At 42.8% G+C, this 20,852-nt stretch overlaps 1 protein-coding gene across 2 annotated transcripts in view; it reads left to right on the plus strand.

Moving 5' to 3' along the window:
- Positions 1-20,852, plus strand: part of LOC143927538 (sodium- and chloride-dependent creatine transporter 1-like) — a 135,687-nt gene that overhangs the window by 64,658 nt on the left and 50,177 nt on the right. For both annotated transcript variants that reach the window (XM_077451661.1, XM_077451659.1), the window contains exons 4-5: positions 1,287-1,563; positions 2,690-2,822. In XM_077451661.1, coding sequence (XP_077307787.1) covers positions 1,287-1,563; positions 2,690-2,822 — 410 coding nt within the window. The remainder of the gene's footprint in view (positions 1-1,286; positions 1,564-2,689; positions 2,823-20,852) is intronic.

Here is a 20,852-nt window from a genome sequence, read left to right on the forward strand (position 1 = left end):
GAAGGAATGGCTCCCCTGGCTGTTCCTTTAGAGTGCATGCGCCAGTGATGTCACTCGCTGCATGTAAATATCTCCTAAACTGTATATGTTTAGAAAATTTGTACACTAGCTATAGGTAAGCCTTATTATAGGCTTACCTATAGGTAAATGTTAGCAGAGGAAGTTTACTTCCTCTTTAAAGGTACAGCCACACAATGAGGATTTTCAGCTGAGTTGAGAGATGCTTAGTTTCTGGTATGTGGTTGTACATTTAAAGAGAATACCCCCAAAGCATGCTTTCAATTTGTACATTCAAATATTTGCGTCTCATAGTTGGGAGCTAAAATAACGTTGAGTTAGGGACCACACTTTGCAGAGTTCTTTTGATGTTGAGTTAGGGACCACACTTTGTAGAGTTTCCTTGATGGTAAGTAAGGGACCACACTTTGTAGAGTTGCCTTAATGTTGAGTTTGGGACAGCACTTTGTAGAGATGCTTTGACGTTGAGTTAGAGACCACACTTTTCAGACTTGTCTTAATGTTGATTTAGGGACCACACTTTGTAGAGTTGCCTTGATGTTGAACTAGGGACAAGGCTTTGTAGAATGGCCTTGATGTTGAGTTTGGGACTACACTTTGCAGAGTTGCCTTGATGTTGAGTTGGGGACCACACTTTGCAGATTTTCCTTGATGGTAAGTTAGCGGCCACACTTTGTAGAGTTGCCTTGATGTTGAGTTAGGGAGAAGACTTTGCAGAGTTGCCTTGATGTTGAGGCGGGGACCACACTTTGCAGAGTGGCAGTGATGTTGAGCTAGGGATGACACTTTGAAGAGTTGCCTTGATGTTGAGTTGGGGACCAAACTTTGCAGAGTCGCAGTGATGTTGAGCTAGGGATGACACTTTGAAGAGTTGCCTTGATGTTGAGTTGGGGACAAAACTTTGCAGAGTTGCCTTGATGTTGAGTAAGGGACCACACTTTGCAGAGTTAAAACCTGACAGAAGCTCTAAACCCCCCCCCTTTTTTTTTATCCAACAAAAATGTTTTTATTACGAAAGTATGAAAATATTATACAATACAGTATACACCCATACAAAAAAAATTGACAATGATAAGAAAAGCCAGATACCACCACCTAGAAATTACCTCTACAGCTCTAAACCCCTTACCTCCTCTACAGCTAAAAACTGTTTTTGGGCTTTACTGCTTATTTTTAACGGCTTCAATCACCATTTTTCACTGCAGTTAATCAGTTAGCATTTTTTCTGCAGTGCTGATACTCAGATTTGTTTTATTTTTTTTATGCAGGTCTTGGCTTTGCCTCGATGGTGATTGTGTTCTTCTGTAACACGTACTATATTATGATCCTGGTCTGGGGCCTCTATTACCTGGTGCACTCCTTCACTAACACCCTGCCCTGGGCCACCTGTGGAAATCCCTGGAACACCAAGGAGTGTACCGAAGTCTTCCTACTAGACCAGTGCTCCAACGTGACTTCAGCCAATGATACTGGCTTCGGCACCCCACACAACATCAGCTGCGATGCTCTCCTGAACAAGAAATCACCAGTCATTGAGTTCTGGGAGTGAGTATAAAAGGCAATATTTTTTTTATAGATGGTGGTGCATTTACAGTAAAGTTCTCCCTTTTCATTGAGCTTTGGAGGACTCCTGCTCTTTTGGCTCTGCATTTTGTCCACCCCCATACTATCACCATTACTGCATGTCATACACAGCCCTGTAATAATTTTTGCATTGCAGTAGAAACCAATTTAAATCCCAGTGTGTTTTTATATTTTATTTTAAATCAGCTCAGTACATTTCAGGTGCATCAAAACAAAAGGTGTGCAAAGTCTCAGAATCTGTTTTCTGTAGCCTTGGAATAAATGATTGTTTCCTGCTAGTATGCTGTTTGGAAGGACTTTTATGCCCTGTACACACGGTCGAACTTTCCAAAGGAAAATGTGCAATCGGAAATTCCAACCGTGTAGTAGGCTCCATCGGACTTTCTCCATTGGAATTTCCGTTCTGACACACAAAGTTTGGGAGCTGGATCTAAAATTTTCCGACAATAAAATCCATTTGCATAAATTCCGATCGTGTGTAGACAATTCGGTCACACAAAGTGCCACACATGCTCAGAATCAAGCAGAAGAGCAACACTGGCTATTGAACGTCATTTTTCTCCGCTCGTCGTACCTGTTGTATGTCCCTGTGTTCTTGACGTTCGGAATTTCCGACCAACTTTGTGTGACATTGTGTATGTAAGACAATTTTGTTGTCGGAATGTCCGATTGTGTGTACAGGGCATAACTCTCTGTGGAAGCAGTGGTCTCTCTGTAGAGTTGTGACACCCCCTATTCCCCCCTTGCCGAGTCAGACCTATAGCTCTGCAATTAGTAAAATCCATGATTGGTGAGCTGTAGTTCTGATTCAGCAGGGGGGTGTCAAACCAATTCAGAGGGTCCGCTGTTTCCACCTAGGAGAATAATGTGACATGTATGCCAGATTAAATTATATAGGCTGCCTGTCTACTTTATCATTAAAAGGTCTTGTGTGGACAGTTTTGGTTTGTTTCGAATAGGTTACGTGTTTCCATACAATCCTACTGGAATACAAAATCCCCTTGAAAGCAGGCCAAATGCTGGTCAATGAGCTGGTTTTGGCCCAGAGTTGGTTGACATTGGACATAAAGTTGTGTTTCTCCTGCAGGAATAAAGTGTTGCAGCTCTCCGGAGGTCTGAATGAGCCTGGGCAGTTGAACTGGCAGATGATACTTTGCCTTCTGGCCACGTGGATCATTGTTTATTTCTGCATCTGGAAGGGCGTGAAATCGACGGGAAAGGTAACTTAATGACAAACGGAAAAAAACCACAGCAGGGCAGCTCATGTACCCGAGACTGAAAAAATATTCTGGTGTTACCCATGGTCAGCTAGATTCATTCACTGCTTCTTCGACCTGCTCTAAAAACGTGGTCTTGTTTCATGACCTTTCCGGCACCATTATCTAGCCATGTAGGTCAATAATTGAGTGTAAATCCATCAGTCTCATTTTATAGAGATGCAGTCAATATGCAGGCTTCTGAACATTTAAAAATTAGGGGCTAGCATCAGGAAGCAAGTGTTTAAAAATACAGCTGCATGTAGCGGGGTGGAGCCCCCCACTTAGCTAGGACTTTCTGTATACGAGGGAGGAGTGGTTAAAATGTAGTAGTCAATAGAAGAGTAGGAGAGGTGGAGAAGGTGGAATGTAGACTCGGTACGAGCTTTAGAAAAACTTCACCCGGTCCTTAGATGGAAGTAAAATGGAAAACTACTATCGTATGAGACTAGCATAGAACCATTACTGAAGCACACCTTCTGTACCACTCAACAATGGGACAAGCTATGGTTGAACTATGATGTACCTACTTTACCACATCTTTGGAAAAACCTCTGGAATCCATTGACTGTGTGTTTAATTATGCAATTAAAAAAATATATATTAAAAAAAGGTTAATAACACTGAATTCCAGGTATGGGTTTTATTTCATTGTTACATTGGACCAGCTTTGACCAATATAAATACAGTAAGTACATGCCATACCTGTTGGACTGCTGGGGAGGTGAAAAATCACTGTAGTAGGCACTACTACACCGATTGCCTTTGTCTTCCGGGTTCCATGCCATCTAGGGGTGGCATTCACAGAACACCATGCATTTTTCTCAATCAATGGGAAACACCCTGTGACAGGGCAAGGTGGAGAGGTGAGGTGGTGACGTCACAATCTCCACCTCTTCCAATCAGAGAATGGCACGGGACCTGGAAGACAGCGTGTGCCAAAATGTTGCCGAAAAACTGAAGTGATTATCACTACAGTATTCACATCACTCCGGTAACAATGTATATTTTGAAACTCTTTTTAATTGACAACATTGGCGCAAGAGCTTTATCATTTTGGTGTACCCAATCTGACAATTGTAGTACTTTTTACGTAATTTAGTGCAGCTGGTGCAACACCACATACAACTTGTCTTATGGTGCATAGGAAATGCACCAATATTTCAACCACACTAATGACATCATTTCCTTTGTTAAATCTAAAAAAAAAAACTTTTTGAATTATTAGGAAATTCATTTAATTAATAGGAAAGTCATCATAAGGCTGCTATTCTTTTCTCAGAAAAGTGAAAGATATCTCAATCCTTAATATGAAAAAAACTACTAGGACTTTAATTTTTATTATACAAAGCATTAAAGGGGATTCAAATGTAAATGATAAACATCCAAGTGTTGTTTCAAAACAATTGCAGTTATATATCATGTCATTAATAATGACTATATTCCGGCTTGATCATAAAGAAAATCATATATATATATATATATATATATATATATATATAGCGAGAGAGGGGGATAGAGGGAGAGGGGGAGAGAGAGAGGGGGGGGAGAGAGAGAGAGAGGGGGGGGAGAGAGGGGAGAGAGAGAGAGAGGGAGAGGGAGAGAGAGGGGAGGGAGAGAGAGAGAGAGGGGGGGAGAGAGGGGAGAGAGAGAGAGAGAGAGGGGGAGGGAGAGAGAGGGGAGGGAGAGAGAGAGAGAGGGGGGAGAGAAAGAGAGGGGGGGAAGAGGGGGAGAGAGAGGGGGAGAAGGAGAGAGAGGGAGAGAGAAAGGGGGAGAGAGAGGGGGAGAGAGGGAGACAGAGAGAGGGGGGAGAGGGAGGGAGAAAGAGAGGGAGAGAGAGAGAGAGAGGGGGAGAGAGGGGGAGAGAGAGGGACAGGGAGAGAGAGGGGGAGAGAGAGATTGGGGGAGGGGGGGAGAGATAGGGAGAGAGGGAGGGAGAGAGAGAGGGGGAGAGGGGAGGGGGAGAGGGAGAGGGGGAGAGGGAGGGAGAGAGAGAGGGATCTCTGACATGTTTCGCAGGACAAAGCCCGCTTCTTCAGGGAGAACTGGCATATATTTCAGCTATAAAGGTTTGCATTGCATGTAGCTTGTTCCCAGAACTAGAGGACCGCAGCCACCACAAAGGCAAAAAGACCCTGCCAATAAAGATTTTATATATATATATATATATATATATATATATATATATATATATATATATATTATTTTAGATAAAGAGGGGGGTGGGGAATAGGAATGCCTTCACTACTGAACATAATAGTCCCAGTGTCCCATGGTCCTGCTCCCCAATGTTTTCCAGGTGTCTCACAAACAGGCAGTCCCCTACAACACACCAAGAAGCTAAGCTTCTTAAATAAAGAAATTCTTATCCCCCCCCCACTCCTTCACATCTCTCCAAAGGGGGCATAAACCAGCTCCTCTTTATCTTAGCTATATATATATAATCTTTATTGGCGGGGTCTCTTTCCCTTTGTGGTGGCTGCAGTCCTCTAATTCTGGGAACAAGCTACATGCAATGCAAACCTTTATAGCTGAAATATATGCCAGTTCTCCCTGAGGAAGCAGGCTTTGTTGTGCGAAACATGTTGGAGATGAAAATATGTATATGAGATCTTCTTTATGATCAGCCTGGGATATAGTCATCATTAATGGCATGATATGTACTGCAATTGTTTTGAAACAACACTTGGATGTTTAACATTTACATTTTAATTCTTTTTAATGCTTTGTACAATAAAAATGCAAGTTTTTATCTTTAATTTTTTTCTTAGCGTGGTACCTTTAGAGTCCTAGTAGTTTTTTCTTTTTTTTTTTTCCACAAAATTTTTTTATTGAGGTAAAGAAGTCATACAGAGAAATACAAACAATGGAGTAAGTATAGCATCAGAATATACATGGCACAATAAGGCATGAATGCGTAGATAAATAGTTAATAGATCAACAGCTTACTCCAGAATTTAACCAATTTCCAACCGTGGAAAGAGTCACATTAAAGATCTTAGTTACTGATATAGTTGAATCTAGAACCAACCTTAAGGGTACATTAACTAGAAAGGAGGGAACACTAAGATATTCTGAGCTATCGAATGGGAAAACAGAACAATCAGAAATACATATTATGGGGGAAAGGAAGGGTGGAAAAGATTAAATTTAGAGGATAGGGGTGACACTGAGAAGGGTATAATCTAGTATATGAGAATTATTTAACCCAATTGTGAGGAGTAAGCGTCAGTAAGTTTGAAACGGCGCCAGTCCTGCCATATTTCTGAAAATTTTGTGACTGTGTCATTGGATATGCTAATTAATTCTTCAATGGTTTCGGTGTTATTTAATCTACGGAACCATTCCGCTATGGTTGGTACTGTAGAGGATCGCCAATGACATGGGATGCATTGTTGCGCCGTGTTAATCATAATCATATTGAGTGATTTAAAGTAGCGTGTCCTGGGGATTTTGGTGTAGTGAAGTAGGTAGGAAGCAGGGGAAAAATTATTGGTTTGGGATGTTACAGCAATTATGGTGTCATGGACAGATCTCCAGTAATTCTGAAGGGCGGGACATGACCACCAAATGTGAAGCATGGTCCCTTCCGCCTTGCCACAGCGCCAGCATAAGTTGGAATTATTATCTGAGAATTTGTGAAGCAGGGAAGGGGTTCTATACCATTTGGAGAGAATTTTGTATCCTCCTTCCTGAACCGCTACATTAAGGGATCCTTTGAGAATATAAGTACAAATGGTTTCCCACTCTGAGTCAGAAAGTTTGATAGCTAGATCTTGCTCCCATGAGGAGTAAGGCTTGCTGGAGAACGCTGAATCTCCCATGAAGAGATATGTGTACAGGATGGAGATGAGATGTCTTTGTGGTTCGTGTTGTGTACAAAGACTTTCTAGGGTGTTCAAATCTCTTGTCCAATAGTCTATATTATGTCGTCCAGTCAAGAAGTGATGTAATTGTCTATACGTCCAGTCGGAGATGTGGATAGGGGAAGCCGTGGTATTCAAATCAGCCAATGATCTGAAATTCTTTCTCCTGTCGAAGAATTGCCTAGCAGTAAGATCTGTGTGGGGCCAGGAGTTGGCCAGATAAATGGGACTCTTGCCTGGTGGAAAATCGGGATTGTTTCTCAGTGGGGTAAGAGGACTCAGCCATGGGTGCGGATATATTGTTTTCAATGCCTTGTGAATAACAGACAGTGTGGGCCCAATCAGCGGATGTTTCTTGTGCTGTATCGGTATATGGCGTGGATTTATCCAGGGCAGTGATCGAAGATTTTGTGTAGAGATAAAGTGTTCTAGTGGTACCCAATCTTTTACATTTTGGTGAACATTCCAGTCCACAATCCTGGCAAGATGTGTGGCCCAATAGTATCGACGTAGGTCAGGAAGGGCAATTCCACCTTTGATTTTTGGAAGGGTAAGGCGTGTAAAACGTATTCTTGGCCTTTTATTTTGCCATATAAAAGCGGAACATATTTGACGGAAAGAATGGAAAAAGGACGAGGGAATATTGATCGGTATCGTTTGTAATAAGTAAAGGAAGCGTGGAAGAATAGTCATTTTAAGGAGTGCAGCTCTACCGAACCAGGACACTTGTAGAGCTCTCCAGTTCTTAAGGTCTGATTTGGTTTTTTGCAAAGTTGGGAGAAAGTTTTCCTTAAAGAGGTTGGAGAGGGACGTCGGTATTTTAATTCCCAAATAAGTGATTGAGTGATCAGCCCAATTAAAGGGGAAATTTGCTTTACATTGCGTTACCATCTCTGCGGGGAGAGTTACATTCAGGGCAATGGATTTGGAGTAATTTATTTTAAGATTGGAGATGGATTGGAACATCTCCAAGTCGGAAAGAAGATTGGGGATGGAGATATGCGGGTTGGTTAAGAAAAGAAGAATGTCATCCGCAAAAGCTGCTAATTTATAAATGCGGGTATTGATTGAAACGCCATTAATATCTGGATTCAATTTTAGTTTATTGAGAAGAGGTTCGAGAGTGAGGACAAAAAGTAAAGGTGAGAGGGGACAACCCTGTCTCGTACCATTGTGGAGCCGGAAGGCGTTTGACAGGTGGCCATTGACCCGCACTCTGGCGGTCGGTTGGGAGTACAGAGCCCGAATATATGAGATAAATAAGTCCGGCAATCCTATTGCTTTGAGGGTCGAGTCCATGTAATCCCAGGCCACCCTGTCAAACGCCTTCTCGGCGTCCAGGGAAAGAAAGAATCCTTGTTTTTTGGTTGAGGTCAACCAATGGTGGATGTTAAGCGCTTTAATAGTGTTATCCCTACCTTCCCGTCCTGGGATAAATCCCACTTGATCTAAAGAGATCAAAGACGGGAGAAGCGGCAACAAGCGATTCGCTAGAATTTTAGCATAAATCTTGACATCCACATTAATGAGTGAAATGGGGCGGTAATTCGTGACCAGGGAAGGATCTTTGTCCTCTTTCGGTATTACTGTAATGTGTGCTTCAAGCATATGAGGGGGGGCATGGGAAGTAGAGGCGAAGGATTTATATGCTAGGAGAAAGCGGGGTCTAAGTATGTCTGTAAATGTTTTGTAATATGTCAAAGGAAGACCGTCTGGGCCAGGTGCCTTCCCTACTTTCATCTCTTTGATTGCTTTATCGAATTCTTCTTCGGATAAGGGAGTATTCAGCTTTTGGGCATTTTCCTGAGAAATACGCTTAGGGCCAAATTTGGAGAGAAATTCGTTAATCTTATGCTGTCTCACCTCCAAACTACTGGTCTTAGTGGGCCTAGAGGGAATGTTATAAAGCGTTTGGTAATATTCTTCGAATTTTTGGGCTATATCTTCATTTGAATTGTAAGCTTTACCCTGGTTATCAGTAATATGATGTACAGTTGGGTTGAGTTTCTTACTTTGCACTGCTCTAGCCAGAAGAGAGCCAACTTTATTACCCTTTTCATAAAAGAGTTTATTTCTTAGGACATATTGTCTCCTGATCTTCAGGTTAAGTTCTTCTAATAATTGTTTCCTGATTTGTGTCAGGGATTGATAGGTCTGTATTGCAAGTGTTTGTTTGTGCGTGGCTTCCAACACGCGAATTTGGGACATAAGTGTTGCTATTTTGGCCTGGCGTTCTCTTTTAAGAAGAGAGGATAATTTGATAAATTCCCCTCGGATTACAGCTTTATGAGCTTCCCATTGGAATAGTGTGGAGGTGTCAGGGATTTCATTAAGTCTGAAATAGTCTGTAAGACAAGTTTTTATGTTTGCCACGTTGATTGGGTCTTTGAGCAAGGCAGAATTAAGTCTCCACGTTTTAGATTTGGTTATAGTTTCGGGAAATTCCAGAAGAATGGATATTGGATGATGGTCAGAAAATGTCATAGGTTCTATTGTGGCCTTAGTCAAGAGGGGTAGGTCAGGTTGTGAGATAAAAAAATAATCAATTCGGGAGTATTTTTGATGAGTAGGGGAGAAATATGTATAATCTTTTCCCTGTGGATTCAGCGTTCTCCAGGAATCATGTAGCAGGATGTTTTGGAGTTGCAATTTTATTTGTTTCAAAGCTTTGTATGGCAAGGCTGAGGAACCAGAGGAGGAATCTAAGATAGGATTCAGGGGGACGTTGAAATCCCCCCCGAGAATGAGGATGCCCGATGAGAAGGAAGACAAAAGATCACAGATAGAACGAAAAAAAGTAACTTGTTTTGTGTTGGGAGAGTATATATTAGCAATTGTGATTGGTTTGGAGTGAATGGTCCCTTTAAGAAATAAGTATCTCCCTTCAGTGTCGCTTAGTGAATCTATTAGTTGAAAGGGTGTATTTTTAGAGATAAGGGTCGACACACCTTTTGTTTTGGAGTGGCTATTCGTCGAATGAAAAACCGTGGGAAAATTTTTATCCGACAGCTTAGGAGTTTTGTCTGTCAGAAAATGTGTTTCCTGTGCAAATATTATATTCGCTTTCAAAGTATGGCATTCTCGCAGGAACTGGGATCTCTTTTCCGGTAAGTTAAGACCTTTGACATTAATGGAGACCAGTCTCAGCGAGAGCGCCTTGGAATGTGTCTTGTGTGAAGGGGAGACCATTCTATCTTCAGATGTGCGAGAGACGCGATAGAACACCCTAGAAATATAATGACAGGGGTCGACAAAAAGACTAGCCAAAGGAGTTTATACTACGTTGTGAAAGAAAAACACTAGGAGAAAAAGGGGACAAAGGAATCCGGGGGGTAAAGGGTCAAACAGAGGGGGGGGAGTGCTAGTCTCGAAGGATCTTACACCCGTAGATTATATAGAAGCGTAGTCGAGACTAGTGAAGAAATCAATTTCTCTGAGGTTTGTAGCGAGAACCAGCTCGCTATGTCCGATGCAACAAATATAATGCAAAGGACTAAACCTAAACAGGTGTGAGATATTCCAAGAACTAATGGAAGTAAAAGTGGTATGGCTGAGCAGAATATCTCTGTGTGAAACGTCGTCTGGGTTATTGAGGAGAGTAAATACAAGATTAAGAAATGCTGACAGCTGAACGGAGGGAAGGGTATGAATGCTTAAAATGGAGGTGTGAAAAATGTAAGCTGCCTAACGACAGTCTAGAATCTTGTCAAAACATTTAGAGGAAACACCCGAAAAAGAGAAAAAAAAAAAGGAGTATATATCGGTTAATGGATCTATTCAATATAAAAGACACTTCGTCTGCAGACACGAGTATGAGAGGCAAAACAGGATTGAGGATAAAGGGTGCAGGCCTGAGGCCTAGTAAAGTTTAACTGGAAACTCTAATGGACACAATCATGCATAAAACATTGTCAAGGCGAAGAGGTATTGAGAGATAGAAATAAAAACCCATGAAATGGAGTAAAACATGGAAGAAGGGTTATACAACATCAGAACTAAACCGATAATAAACTTCAATTTCAAATTAAAGTATTGTTGTCAGACTAAACAGGTATCTTGTGGCAATAAAGCAAAACTAGCTCTTTCCCAAATTGAACTAGAATAGTCTCGAGGACAAGACAAGGATCTATCATTAGCAATACCCCTATGGAGATTGTAATAACAGAGTTGTAGGGGAAATGATAAACCGGGCAAAAAAAAAAAAAAAAAAAAAGGCGTCTGAATTGTGATTGGTGTAATAAGGTATTAATAATACCCGGGATGAGAGCCATCAGACACAGTACGGAACTTAAATTGCATGTTTGTGACCCCCCCCATTAAGAATAAGGGGAGAGCGTGAAAATGACCACATCCTAATGGGAAATAGAGGAGGTGTCGTAACACAAGACTCTTAAAATGGTAGATGCTAACCATGATGTTAGTAATCTAAAATAGGACACAGATGGATTCATTTGTGCTTATTAAGTCACCCCTTACCCCGGGTATCCAGTAAGCATCTGGGTGCTCCTCAAAAAATTAAATAGATCTCTTTGTTTCCTGGCAGTAGAGGACCCAATGTAAAGAGGGGCTTCTGAGCACAACATAAATCATAAAAACAGTAATCATAGTTTCCCTCAGTTTCGGTAACAGTTAAAAACTGGGGGGAGGGGTAATCCACAGGGACCACAGCGCATATTAGTGAAGGGGATGGAATGACAACAAATGGTCCCCCACGAAATTGAGCAGCTCACTGAATACCCAAGACAGGTCTGGGGTAACATACATCGCCTGATTGGTAAGTTATGTGTATTCTCTAGCTAAGGAAAATGCCCATGAGACGTTGCATTGGGTCCATGTGAATTACACCTATGAAAGGAATATCATGCTTTAAGAAAGAAAAATTTTCATCCCAACATAAAGGTTTATAATGAGTACATTAATAAAAATCCCAGAATAGACTACAGAATAACAATCTCTGAACAGCTTGAGATTCACACAAAAAAAAAAAAAAAAAAAAAAAAACCCTCGAGTCAATAAAAAGAAAAAAGAAATACGATGGGAAAGAGGTGTCAGTATATCAACAGAAGAATCCCATTTAGCAACCCCAAGAAAGGGTTAATACCCCTGCATTTCTGATCAACGATCTCGACGAGCTCTTCTCGTGGTCGGCGCTTTCATCGGACTGGAGTTGTGAGTAGGATCGGTGCGGAAGCCGTGAGGTTGATCAGGTGAAGGCGAACGTTGTCTGCGGTTGCGATGTTCTTGAACTTCCATCGGTTCGTATTCTTGCTGGTGACGTCTCCCGGATTGTGGACGAAATTCCGCGTACCAATCCGGTACATCCGTGAAGGGAATCTCTAGGGTGGCACAGAAGCGTCGGAGGTCTTCCGGAACTCTCAACAAAGCCGAACGGCCTTGCGCAGAAGCAGATAATGCGAACGGATACTTCCATCTGTACTGTATGCCCTTGGTGCGCAAAACCTCCAGAAGTGGGCGGAGTTCCTTGCGACGTTGAAGCGTTATGGAGGATAGGTCTTGAAACAAACGAACTTCTGTATCGTTGTACATCAGCGGGTGTTTCACCCGCGCTTGTCTGAGAATATCTTCCTTGAGCTGATAGTCTATCACACAACAGACCACATCCCTGGGGGGGTCCGTCTCCTTGCCTCGTGGACGTAGGGCGCGATGAATGCGCTCCAATCCTATAGGGGTGAGGGGGTCCCGATCCAGGATAGCGTTGAACAGGCCCGTTACCTCAGGTCTCAAACGATCGGCTTCGACCGATTCAGGGAGTCCGCGGAGACGAAGATTATGTCGTCTACCGCGGTTATCAAGGTCCTCCATGTGGCGATTCAGATCTCTAAGTTGCAGGGTATGAGTATCTATAACCTGGCAGGACCGACGAAGTACCGTGGAATGTTGTGCCGTTCTGTGTTCAACATCTTGTACTCTGTTCGCAATCGTTTGAATATCTATGCGGATGTTAGAGTCCAGATGTGGAGCCCGACTTGTAGGAGGAGACCTCTCTTACAGCGCTGGTTCAGGAGCCGCTGGAATGGGAACAGCGGTCTCGAGAGCACAGTGGGTAGGAGGGCCTGCTGGATAGAGCCGCTGGAGCTGGTAGAAGAGCGGAGATCCCTCTGAAGGCTGAGTGGACTGCGGGTTGCTGGAAGCTGAAAAATGCAGGCAGTAGCTTCAGAGACCGAAGGTTGGAACTGGCAGCAGGCTGGAGAAGAGTCAGACGGTCCGGGTCAGAAGGTAAGCAGACTGATGGTAACGGAAGGCAGAAGAGGTGTCGGTAAGCAGGCAGAGGTCGGCAACGGAATCACAAGCAGAAGAGGTTTCGAGGTCAGGCAGGCCGGGTCGGGATTGGAGAAGGCAGAGAAGTCAAGCAAGCCGGGTCGATAACGGTAGCAGGTAATCAGGTTCAGGATCAGGTATTCAAAGGTAACCGGGTTCAGGATCAAATGTTCAGACACACGGAAGCTGAGACGAAACAGCGCCGCACCGGCGCACTTGAGAGTCCTTTAAACGCTCAGTGGCGGGAAGGAGCGCACGCACGCCACGCACGACCACGTGGACGAGCGCGCGTACGAACGCCACTCGCGAACGTGCACACTAACGCGTAAACGAACGCGCACGCGAACGCGTACGCGAACGCGCAGAAGACACACGCCGACGCCTGTGTGCACGCAGCTGTACCTGTCTATTGCTGGTAAGTTCCTGACAGCGGAGCTCCGAAATAGCCGCCGTTAATGTTTGCTTAATATCATCCGCGACCGATCGAAGATCGGTAAGACTGGGGTGGTGTTGCGGTTCGAGCACAATCTCACCAGTAGCTGAGGGAGACCGTGAGGATTGTGAGGTGATTTGAGGTAATGGCGGGCCTCGTGTGGACGCCATATTGCTGGCCTGAGAGCGGACCATCTCAGGGATGTTTTGACTCGTTTCGTGAGACAAATCTCGAGGAGACCGGGATCGGGACGTAGAGGATCTACGGGAGGATGTTCCCATGTCGGTTCGTAGACCGTGGATTCGAGTTTACCTCCGGTATCTGCTGTTTTCCCTCCGTTACAGCAGGAGCTCACAAGTTAGGCTGCCATTCTCCTCAGCGTCCAGGCCACGCCCCTCGGTATCCAGTAGTTTTTTCATGTTAGGGATTGAGTTATTTTCAGTGTCTTGCAATAAAGGATGTGGAACCAGTAAAGCCTTTGGAACAAGTTGAGACTCCCGTGTTGAGTCTCCTTCCCAATTTTTCTATGTTACCGTATTGATTTTCTCAGAATAGATGATAGTAGGATGCCCATGTAAATGAGGCTTCCTGAGCCTGCCCCTATACAACATCCTTTCTCAAACTTTTCAACACAGAGGAACCCTTTAACAACTTCCGCCCCGGAAATTTTTCCCCCCTTCCGGACCAGGCCGCTTTTTGCGATACGGCACTACGACGATTTAACTGACAATTGCGTAGGGGCGTGCTTCGCTGTACCCAAATAAAATTGATGTCCTTTTTTCTCCAAAAATAGAGATTTTTTTTGGTGGTATTTTCTTATTTTCTTTTCTTATATTCTGTGTTTTCTCATTTTTTTTGCACTATAAACAAAACAAAAAACAAAAACGACAATTTTGAAAAAAAATACTTTCTGCTATAAAACACATCCACTAACATTTAAAAAAAAAATCTAATTTCTTCATCAGTTTTGGCCAATATGTATTCTGCTACATGATTTTGGTAAAAGAAAAAAAAAATCCCAATAAGCGTGTACTGATTGGTTTGTGCAAAGGTTTTTGCGTCTGCAAACTTTGGGATATTTTTATGGACTTAATTTTTTTATTGTTTTACTAGTATTGGCGGTGATCAGTGATTTTTAGCTGGGCTGCGACATTGTGGCAGACAAATCTGACACTAGGTGACACTTTTTGGGGACCAGTGACATTGATACAGTGATCAGTGCTAAAAAAAAAAAAAAAAAAAGCACTGTCACTGTATAAATGCCACTGGCAGGGAAGGGGTAAACATCAGGGAAAATCAAAGGGTTAAGTGTGCTCCTAGGGAGTGTTTTCTAACTATGAGGGGAATGCCGTGACTGGAGGAAAACAGAGATCTGTGTTTATTCTTAGCAGAAACACAAGATCTCCATTTTTCCTCCTTCACAAAACGGCCTTGTTTACATAGGCAGACCACAATTCTCGGATGGCCAGCGGCCATTGGACCCTCTGTTTGGCTCCCGCTGTGCCCAATCACTAGAAGCAGGTCGCCAGCATGATACATTATTATGATGGTCAGTGAGAAGAATGCCCGCTTACATTAGTGATCAGTGGGAAGAATGCTCCTTACATTGGGGGTCAGTGAGAAGAATGATCCTTACATTAGTGATTAGTGAGAAGAATGATCCTTACATTAGTGATCAGTGAGAAGAATGATCCTTACATTAGTGATCAGTGAGAAGAATGCTCCTTACATTGGGGGTCAGTGGGAAGAATGTTCCTTACATTGGTGATCAGTGGGAAGAATGTCCCTTACATTGGTGATCAGTGAGAAGAATGCTCCTTACATTGGTGATCAGTGGGAAGAATGTCCCTTACATTGGTGATCAGTGAGAAGAAAGCTCCTTACATTGGTGATCAGTGGGAAGAAAGCTCCTTACATTGGTGATCAGTGAGAAGAAAGCTCCTTACATTGGTGATCAGTGGGAAGAAAGCTCCTTACATTGATGATCAGTGGGAAGAATGTCCCTTACATTGGTGATCAGTGAGAAGAAAGCTCCTTACATTGGTGATCAGTGGGAAGAAAGCTCCTTACATTGGTGATCAGTGGGAAGAATGTTCCTTACATTGGTGATCAGTGGGAAGAATGTTCCTTACATTGGTGATCAGTGGGAAGAATGTTCCTTACATTGGTGATCAGTGAGAAGAATGTTCCTTACATTGGTGATCAGTGAGAAGAATGTTCCTTACATTGGTGATCAGTGAGAAGAATGTTCCTTACATTCGTGATCAGTGAGAAGAATGTCCCTTACATTGGTGATCAGTGAGGAGAATGTTCCTTACATTGGTGGTCAGTGGGAAGAATGTTCCTTACATTGGTGATCAGTGAAAAGAATGCTCCTTACATTGGTGATCAGTGGGAAGAATGCCCCTTACATTGGTGATCAGTGGGAAGAATGTTCCTTACATTGGTGATCAGTGAGGAGAATGTTCCTTACATTGGTGGTCAGTGGGAAGAATGTTCCTTACATTGGTGATCAGTGAGAAGAATGCTCCTTACATTGGTGATCAGTGGGAAGAATGCTCCTTACATTGGTGATCAGTGGGAAGAATGCCCCTTACATTGGTGATCAGTGGGAAGAATGTTCCTTACATTGGTGATCAGTGAGAAAAATGCTCCTTACATTGGTGGTCAGTGGGAAGAATGCCCCTTACATTGGTGATCAGTGGGAAGAATGTTCCTTACATTGGTGATCAGTGGGAAGAATGTTCCTTACATTGGTGATCAGTGAGAAGAATGTTCCTTACATTGGTGATCAGTGGGAAGAATGTTCCTTACATTGGTGATCAGTGGGAAGAATGTCCCTTACATTGGTGATCAGTGAGAAGAAAGCTCCTTACATTGGTGATCAGTGGGAAGAATGTCCCTTACATTGGTGATCAGTGGGAAGAATGTCCCTTACATTGGTGATCAGTGAGAAGAATGTTCCTTACATTGGTGATCAGTGGGAAGAATGCCCCTTACATTGGTGATCAGTGAGAAGAATGTTCCTTACATTGGTGATCAGTGGGAAGAATGTCCCTTACATTGGTGATCAGTGGGAAGAATGTCCCTTACATTGGTGATCAGTGAGAAGAAAGCTCCTTACATTGGTGATCAGTGGGAAGAATGCTCCTTACATTGGTGATCAGTGGGAAGAATGTTCCTTACATTGGTGATCAGTGGGAAGAATGTTCCTTACATTGGTGATCAGTGAGAAGAATGTTCCTTACATTGGTGATCAGTGAGAAGAATGTTCCTTACATTGGTGATCAGTGAGAAGAATGTCCCTTACATTGGTGATCAGTGAGGAGAATGTTCCTTACATTGGTGGTCAGTGGGAAGAATGTCCCTTACATTGGTGATCAGTGAGGAGAATGTTCCTTACATTGGTGATCAGTGAGAAGAATGTCCCTTACATTGGTGATCAGTGAGGAGAATGCCCCTTACATTGGTGATCAGTGAGAAGAATGCTCCTTACATTGGTGATCAGTGGGAAGAATGCCCCTTACATTGTTGATCAGTGGGAAGAATGTTCCTTACATTGGTGATCAGTGGGAAGAATGTTCCTTACATTGGTGATCAGTGGGAAGAATGTCCCTTACATTGGTGATCAGTGAGAAGAATGCTCCTTACATTGGTGATCAGTGGGAAGAATGCCCCTTACATTGGTGATCAGTGAGAAGAATGCTCCTTACATTGGTGATCAGTGGGAAGAATGCCCCTTACATTGGTGATCAGTGGGAAGAATGTTCCTTACATTGGTGATCAGTGGGAAGAATGTTCCTTACATTGGTGATCAGTGGGAAGAATGATCCTTACATTGGTGATCAGTGGGAAGAATGTTCCTTACATTGGTGATCAGTGGGAAGAATGTTCCTTACATTGGTGATCAGTGGGAAGAATGCTCCTTACATTGGTGATCAATGGGAAGAATGTTCCTTACATTGGTGATCAGTGGGAAGAATGTTCCTTACATTGGTGATCAGTGGGAAGAATGTTCCTTACATTGGTGATCAGTGGGAAGAATGTTCCTTACATTGGTGATCAGTGAGAAGAATGTTCCTTACATTGGTGATCAGTGGGAAGAATGTTCCTTACATTGGTGATCAGTGGGAAGAATGCTCCTTACATTGGTGATCAGTGGGAAGAATGTTCCTTACATTGGTGATCAGTGGGAAGAATGTTCCTTACATTGGTGATCAGTGGGAGGAATGCTCCTTACATTGGTGATCAGTGGGAAGAATGTTCCTTACATTGGTGATCAGTGGGAAGAATGTTCCTTACATTGGTGATCAGTGGGAAGAATGTTCCTTACATTGGTGATCAGTGGGAAGAATGCTCCTTACATTGGTGATCAGTGAGAAGAATGCTCCTTACATTGGTGATCAGTGGGAAGAATGTTCCTTACATTGGTGATCAGTGGGAAGAATGCTCCTTACATTGGTGATCAGTGGGAAGAATGTTCCTTACATTGGTGATCAGTGGGAAGAATGTTCCTTACATTGGTGATCAGTGGGAAGAATGTTCCTTACATTGGTGATCAGTGGGAAGAATGTTCCTTACATTGGTGATCAGTGGGAAGAATGCTCCTTACATTGGTGATCAGTGGGAAGAATGTTCCTTACATTGGTGATCAGTGGGAAGAATGTTCCTTACATTGGTGATCAGTGAGAAGAATGTCCCTTACATTGGTGATCAGTGAGGAGAATGTTCCTTACATTGGTGATCAGTGAGAAGAATGTCCCTTACATTGGTGATCAGTGAGGAGAATGCCCCTTACATTGGTGATCAGTGAGAAGAATGCTCCTTACATTGGTGATCAGTGGGAAGAATGCCCCTTACATTGGTGATCAGTGGGAAGAATGTTCCTTACATTGGTGATCAGTGGGAAGAATGTTCCTTACATTGGTGATCAGTGGGAAGAATGTCCCTTACATTGGTGATCAGTGAGAAGAATGCTCCTTACATTGGTGATCAGTGGGAAGAATGCCCCTTACATTGGTGATCAGTGAGAAGAATGCTCCTTACATTGGTGATCAGTGGGAAGAATGCCCCTTACATTGGTGATCAGTGGGAAGAATGTTCCTTACATTGGTGATCAGTGGGAAGAATGTTCCTTACATTGGTGATCAGTGGGAAGAATGATCCTTACATTGCTGATCAGTGGGAAGAATGTTCCTTACATTGGTGATCAGTGGGAAGAATGTTCCTTACATTGGTGATCAGTGGGAAGAATGCTCCTTACATTGGTGATCAATGGGAAGAATGTTCCTTACATTGGTGATCAGTGGGAAGAATGTTCCTTACATTGGTGATCAGTGAGAAGAATGTTCCTTACATTGGTGATCAGTGGGAAGAATGTTCCTTACATTGGTGATCAGTGGGAAGAATGCTCCTTACATTGGTGATCAGTGGGAAGAATGTTCCTTACATTGGTGATCAGTGGGAAGAATGTTCCTTACATTGGTGATCAGTGGGAAGAATGATCCTTACATTGGTGATCAGTGGGAAGAATGTTCCTTACATTGGTGATCAGTGGGAAGAATGTTCCTTACATTGGTGATCAGTGGGAAGAATGACCCTTACATTGGTGATCAGTGGGAAGAATGTTCCTTACATTGGTGATCAGTGGGAAGAATGCTCCTTACATTGGTGATCAGTGAGAAAAATGCTCCTTACATTGGTGATCAGTGAGAAGAATGCTCCTTACATTGGTGATCAGTGAGAAGAATGTTCCTTACATTGGTGGTCAGTGAGAAGAATGTTCCTTACATTGGTGGTTAGTGGGAAGAATTACCCTTTTACAGATAAGATATCATCAATGGTGTCAACTTATCTTAGAGGCAGAAATTGCCGAATAAATAACTTTTGGAGGAACCCTTGTTGAGAAGCCCTGCTTTACCAGCTTAGAGATACCTGGAATTTTTTTTTACATAATTTTAATTAATAGGAAAGCAATCACAAAGTCAGTATTTTTTTTTCCCTCAGAAAAGGTGGCAGCTCTTTCCCCGCTGGGCATCAGTCTGAGCGGCGGTTGGAAAAGTACAGCTAGATATGCGATGAAGGCTCTCTCCTCGCTGTCTCTCCGCATCTCCCCGAGGGGACCGTTTTCAGTACTCAGCACTGATTGCCATGTGGGTCACGTGTCCCGCCCCTCTCCACTTCTCCTTCTCGCACGGCTGATTGCACCGGACAGGCAGATTAATCAGACCGCGTCAGAGTTTAATCTCTGCAGCTCTCCCACCAATACTAATGCATTTATCAAATAAAACAGGAGAAACATGGGTAGTAAGAAGCATGGATGCATACCAGTGCACGCTGGCCTTAGACGTAGGTAGGGTTACCACCTCATCCCTTTAAACCCGAACACATTTGAATTACACAGGTTCTAAAGCTAATTAAATGCAGATAAGAAAAAAAAAATGCAGATAAGGCTCCAAGTGAGTTTAATTACCACCTTAATCAGCCACAGAACCCGTGTAATTAATATGTGTTCGGGTTTAAAGGGATGAGGTGGCGACCTCAGACGAGGGGCCCAAGCTGGAGAGGACCTGTCAGTCTTCGGAGATTCCCATCCATTGGTTTGATTCCCGTTGCTAATTTTTTATTTTTTTTTGTTAACAAAAGAAGTCAACTGTAACTCAATGACATTTGGTTTGCCAAAACTTTGTGTGCCATAAATAACTACTTTATCATAAATAATGACTTTATTGTTTTCTTATTTTCTTGTATAAAACAAATTAGGGCATTACCAAAAAAACAAAAGAAATATTTTAATTTTAAAAAGAAAAGTGTTATGTTGTAATTGCAACACCTGTATTGTACAAACAAAATAATAAAGTTATTTTAGCAAATAAAAAAAATGCATTTCCTGGACTGGCAAAAAAAAAAAAAAAAAAAAGTGATAATTAAGCTAAAAAAGAAAAAACTATAATAACAAAGTCTTTATTGCAAGAAAAAATAATGTAGCGCTGGGGGGCCGCTGGTATTAACTGGCTCTTCCCTAAAAATACAGAGACTGCTCACCACCACAATCACTAGTCCATGTACACCAGGCTCCAAAAACATGTTCTAAGGCAGTGATGGCGAACCTTGGAACCCCAGATGTTTTGCAATTACATTTCCCATGATGCTCAGGCACTCTGCAGTGTAGTTGAGCATCATGGGAAACGTAGTTCCAAAACATTTGGGGTGCCAAGGTTCGCCATCACTGTTCTAGGGGATTTCTTTTAATGCTTGAAGAAACTTTAACAGGAGAGGGGTTAGGGCATGGCATACTCCAAAATGATTAGCGCCTAGCAATTAGAGGAAAATCTTCTCCTTAACCCCTTGCCGACCAGGGCACGACGCATATGCGTCGGCACAATGGCACGGCTGGGCAAGTGGATGTACAGGTAC

This window comes from Lithobates pipiens, unplaced genomic scaffold, assembly GCF_037356315.1.
Source record: "Lithobates pipiens isolate NorthernLeopardFrog02 unplaced genomic scaffold, aLitPip1_a1.2 Scaffold_23, whole genome shotgun sequence".
Taxonomy (NCBI): domain Eukaryota; kingdom Metazoa; phylum Chordata; class Amphibia; order Anura; family Ranidae; genus Lithobates; species Lithobates pipiens.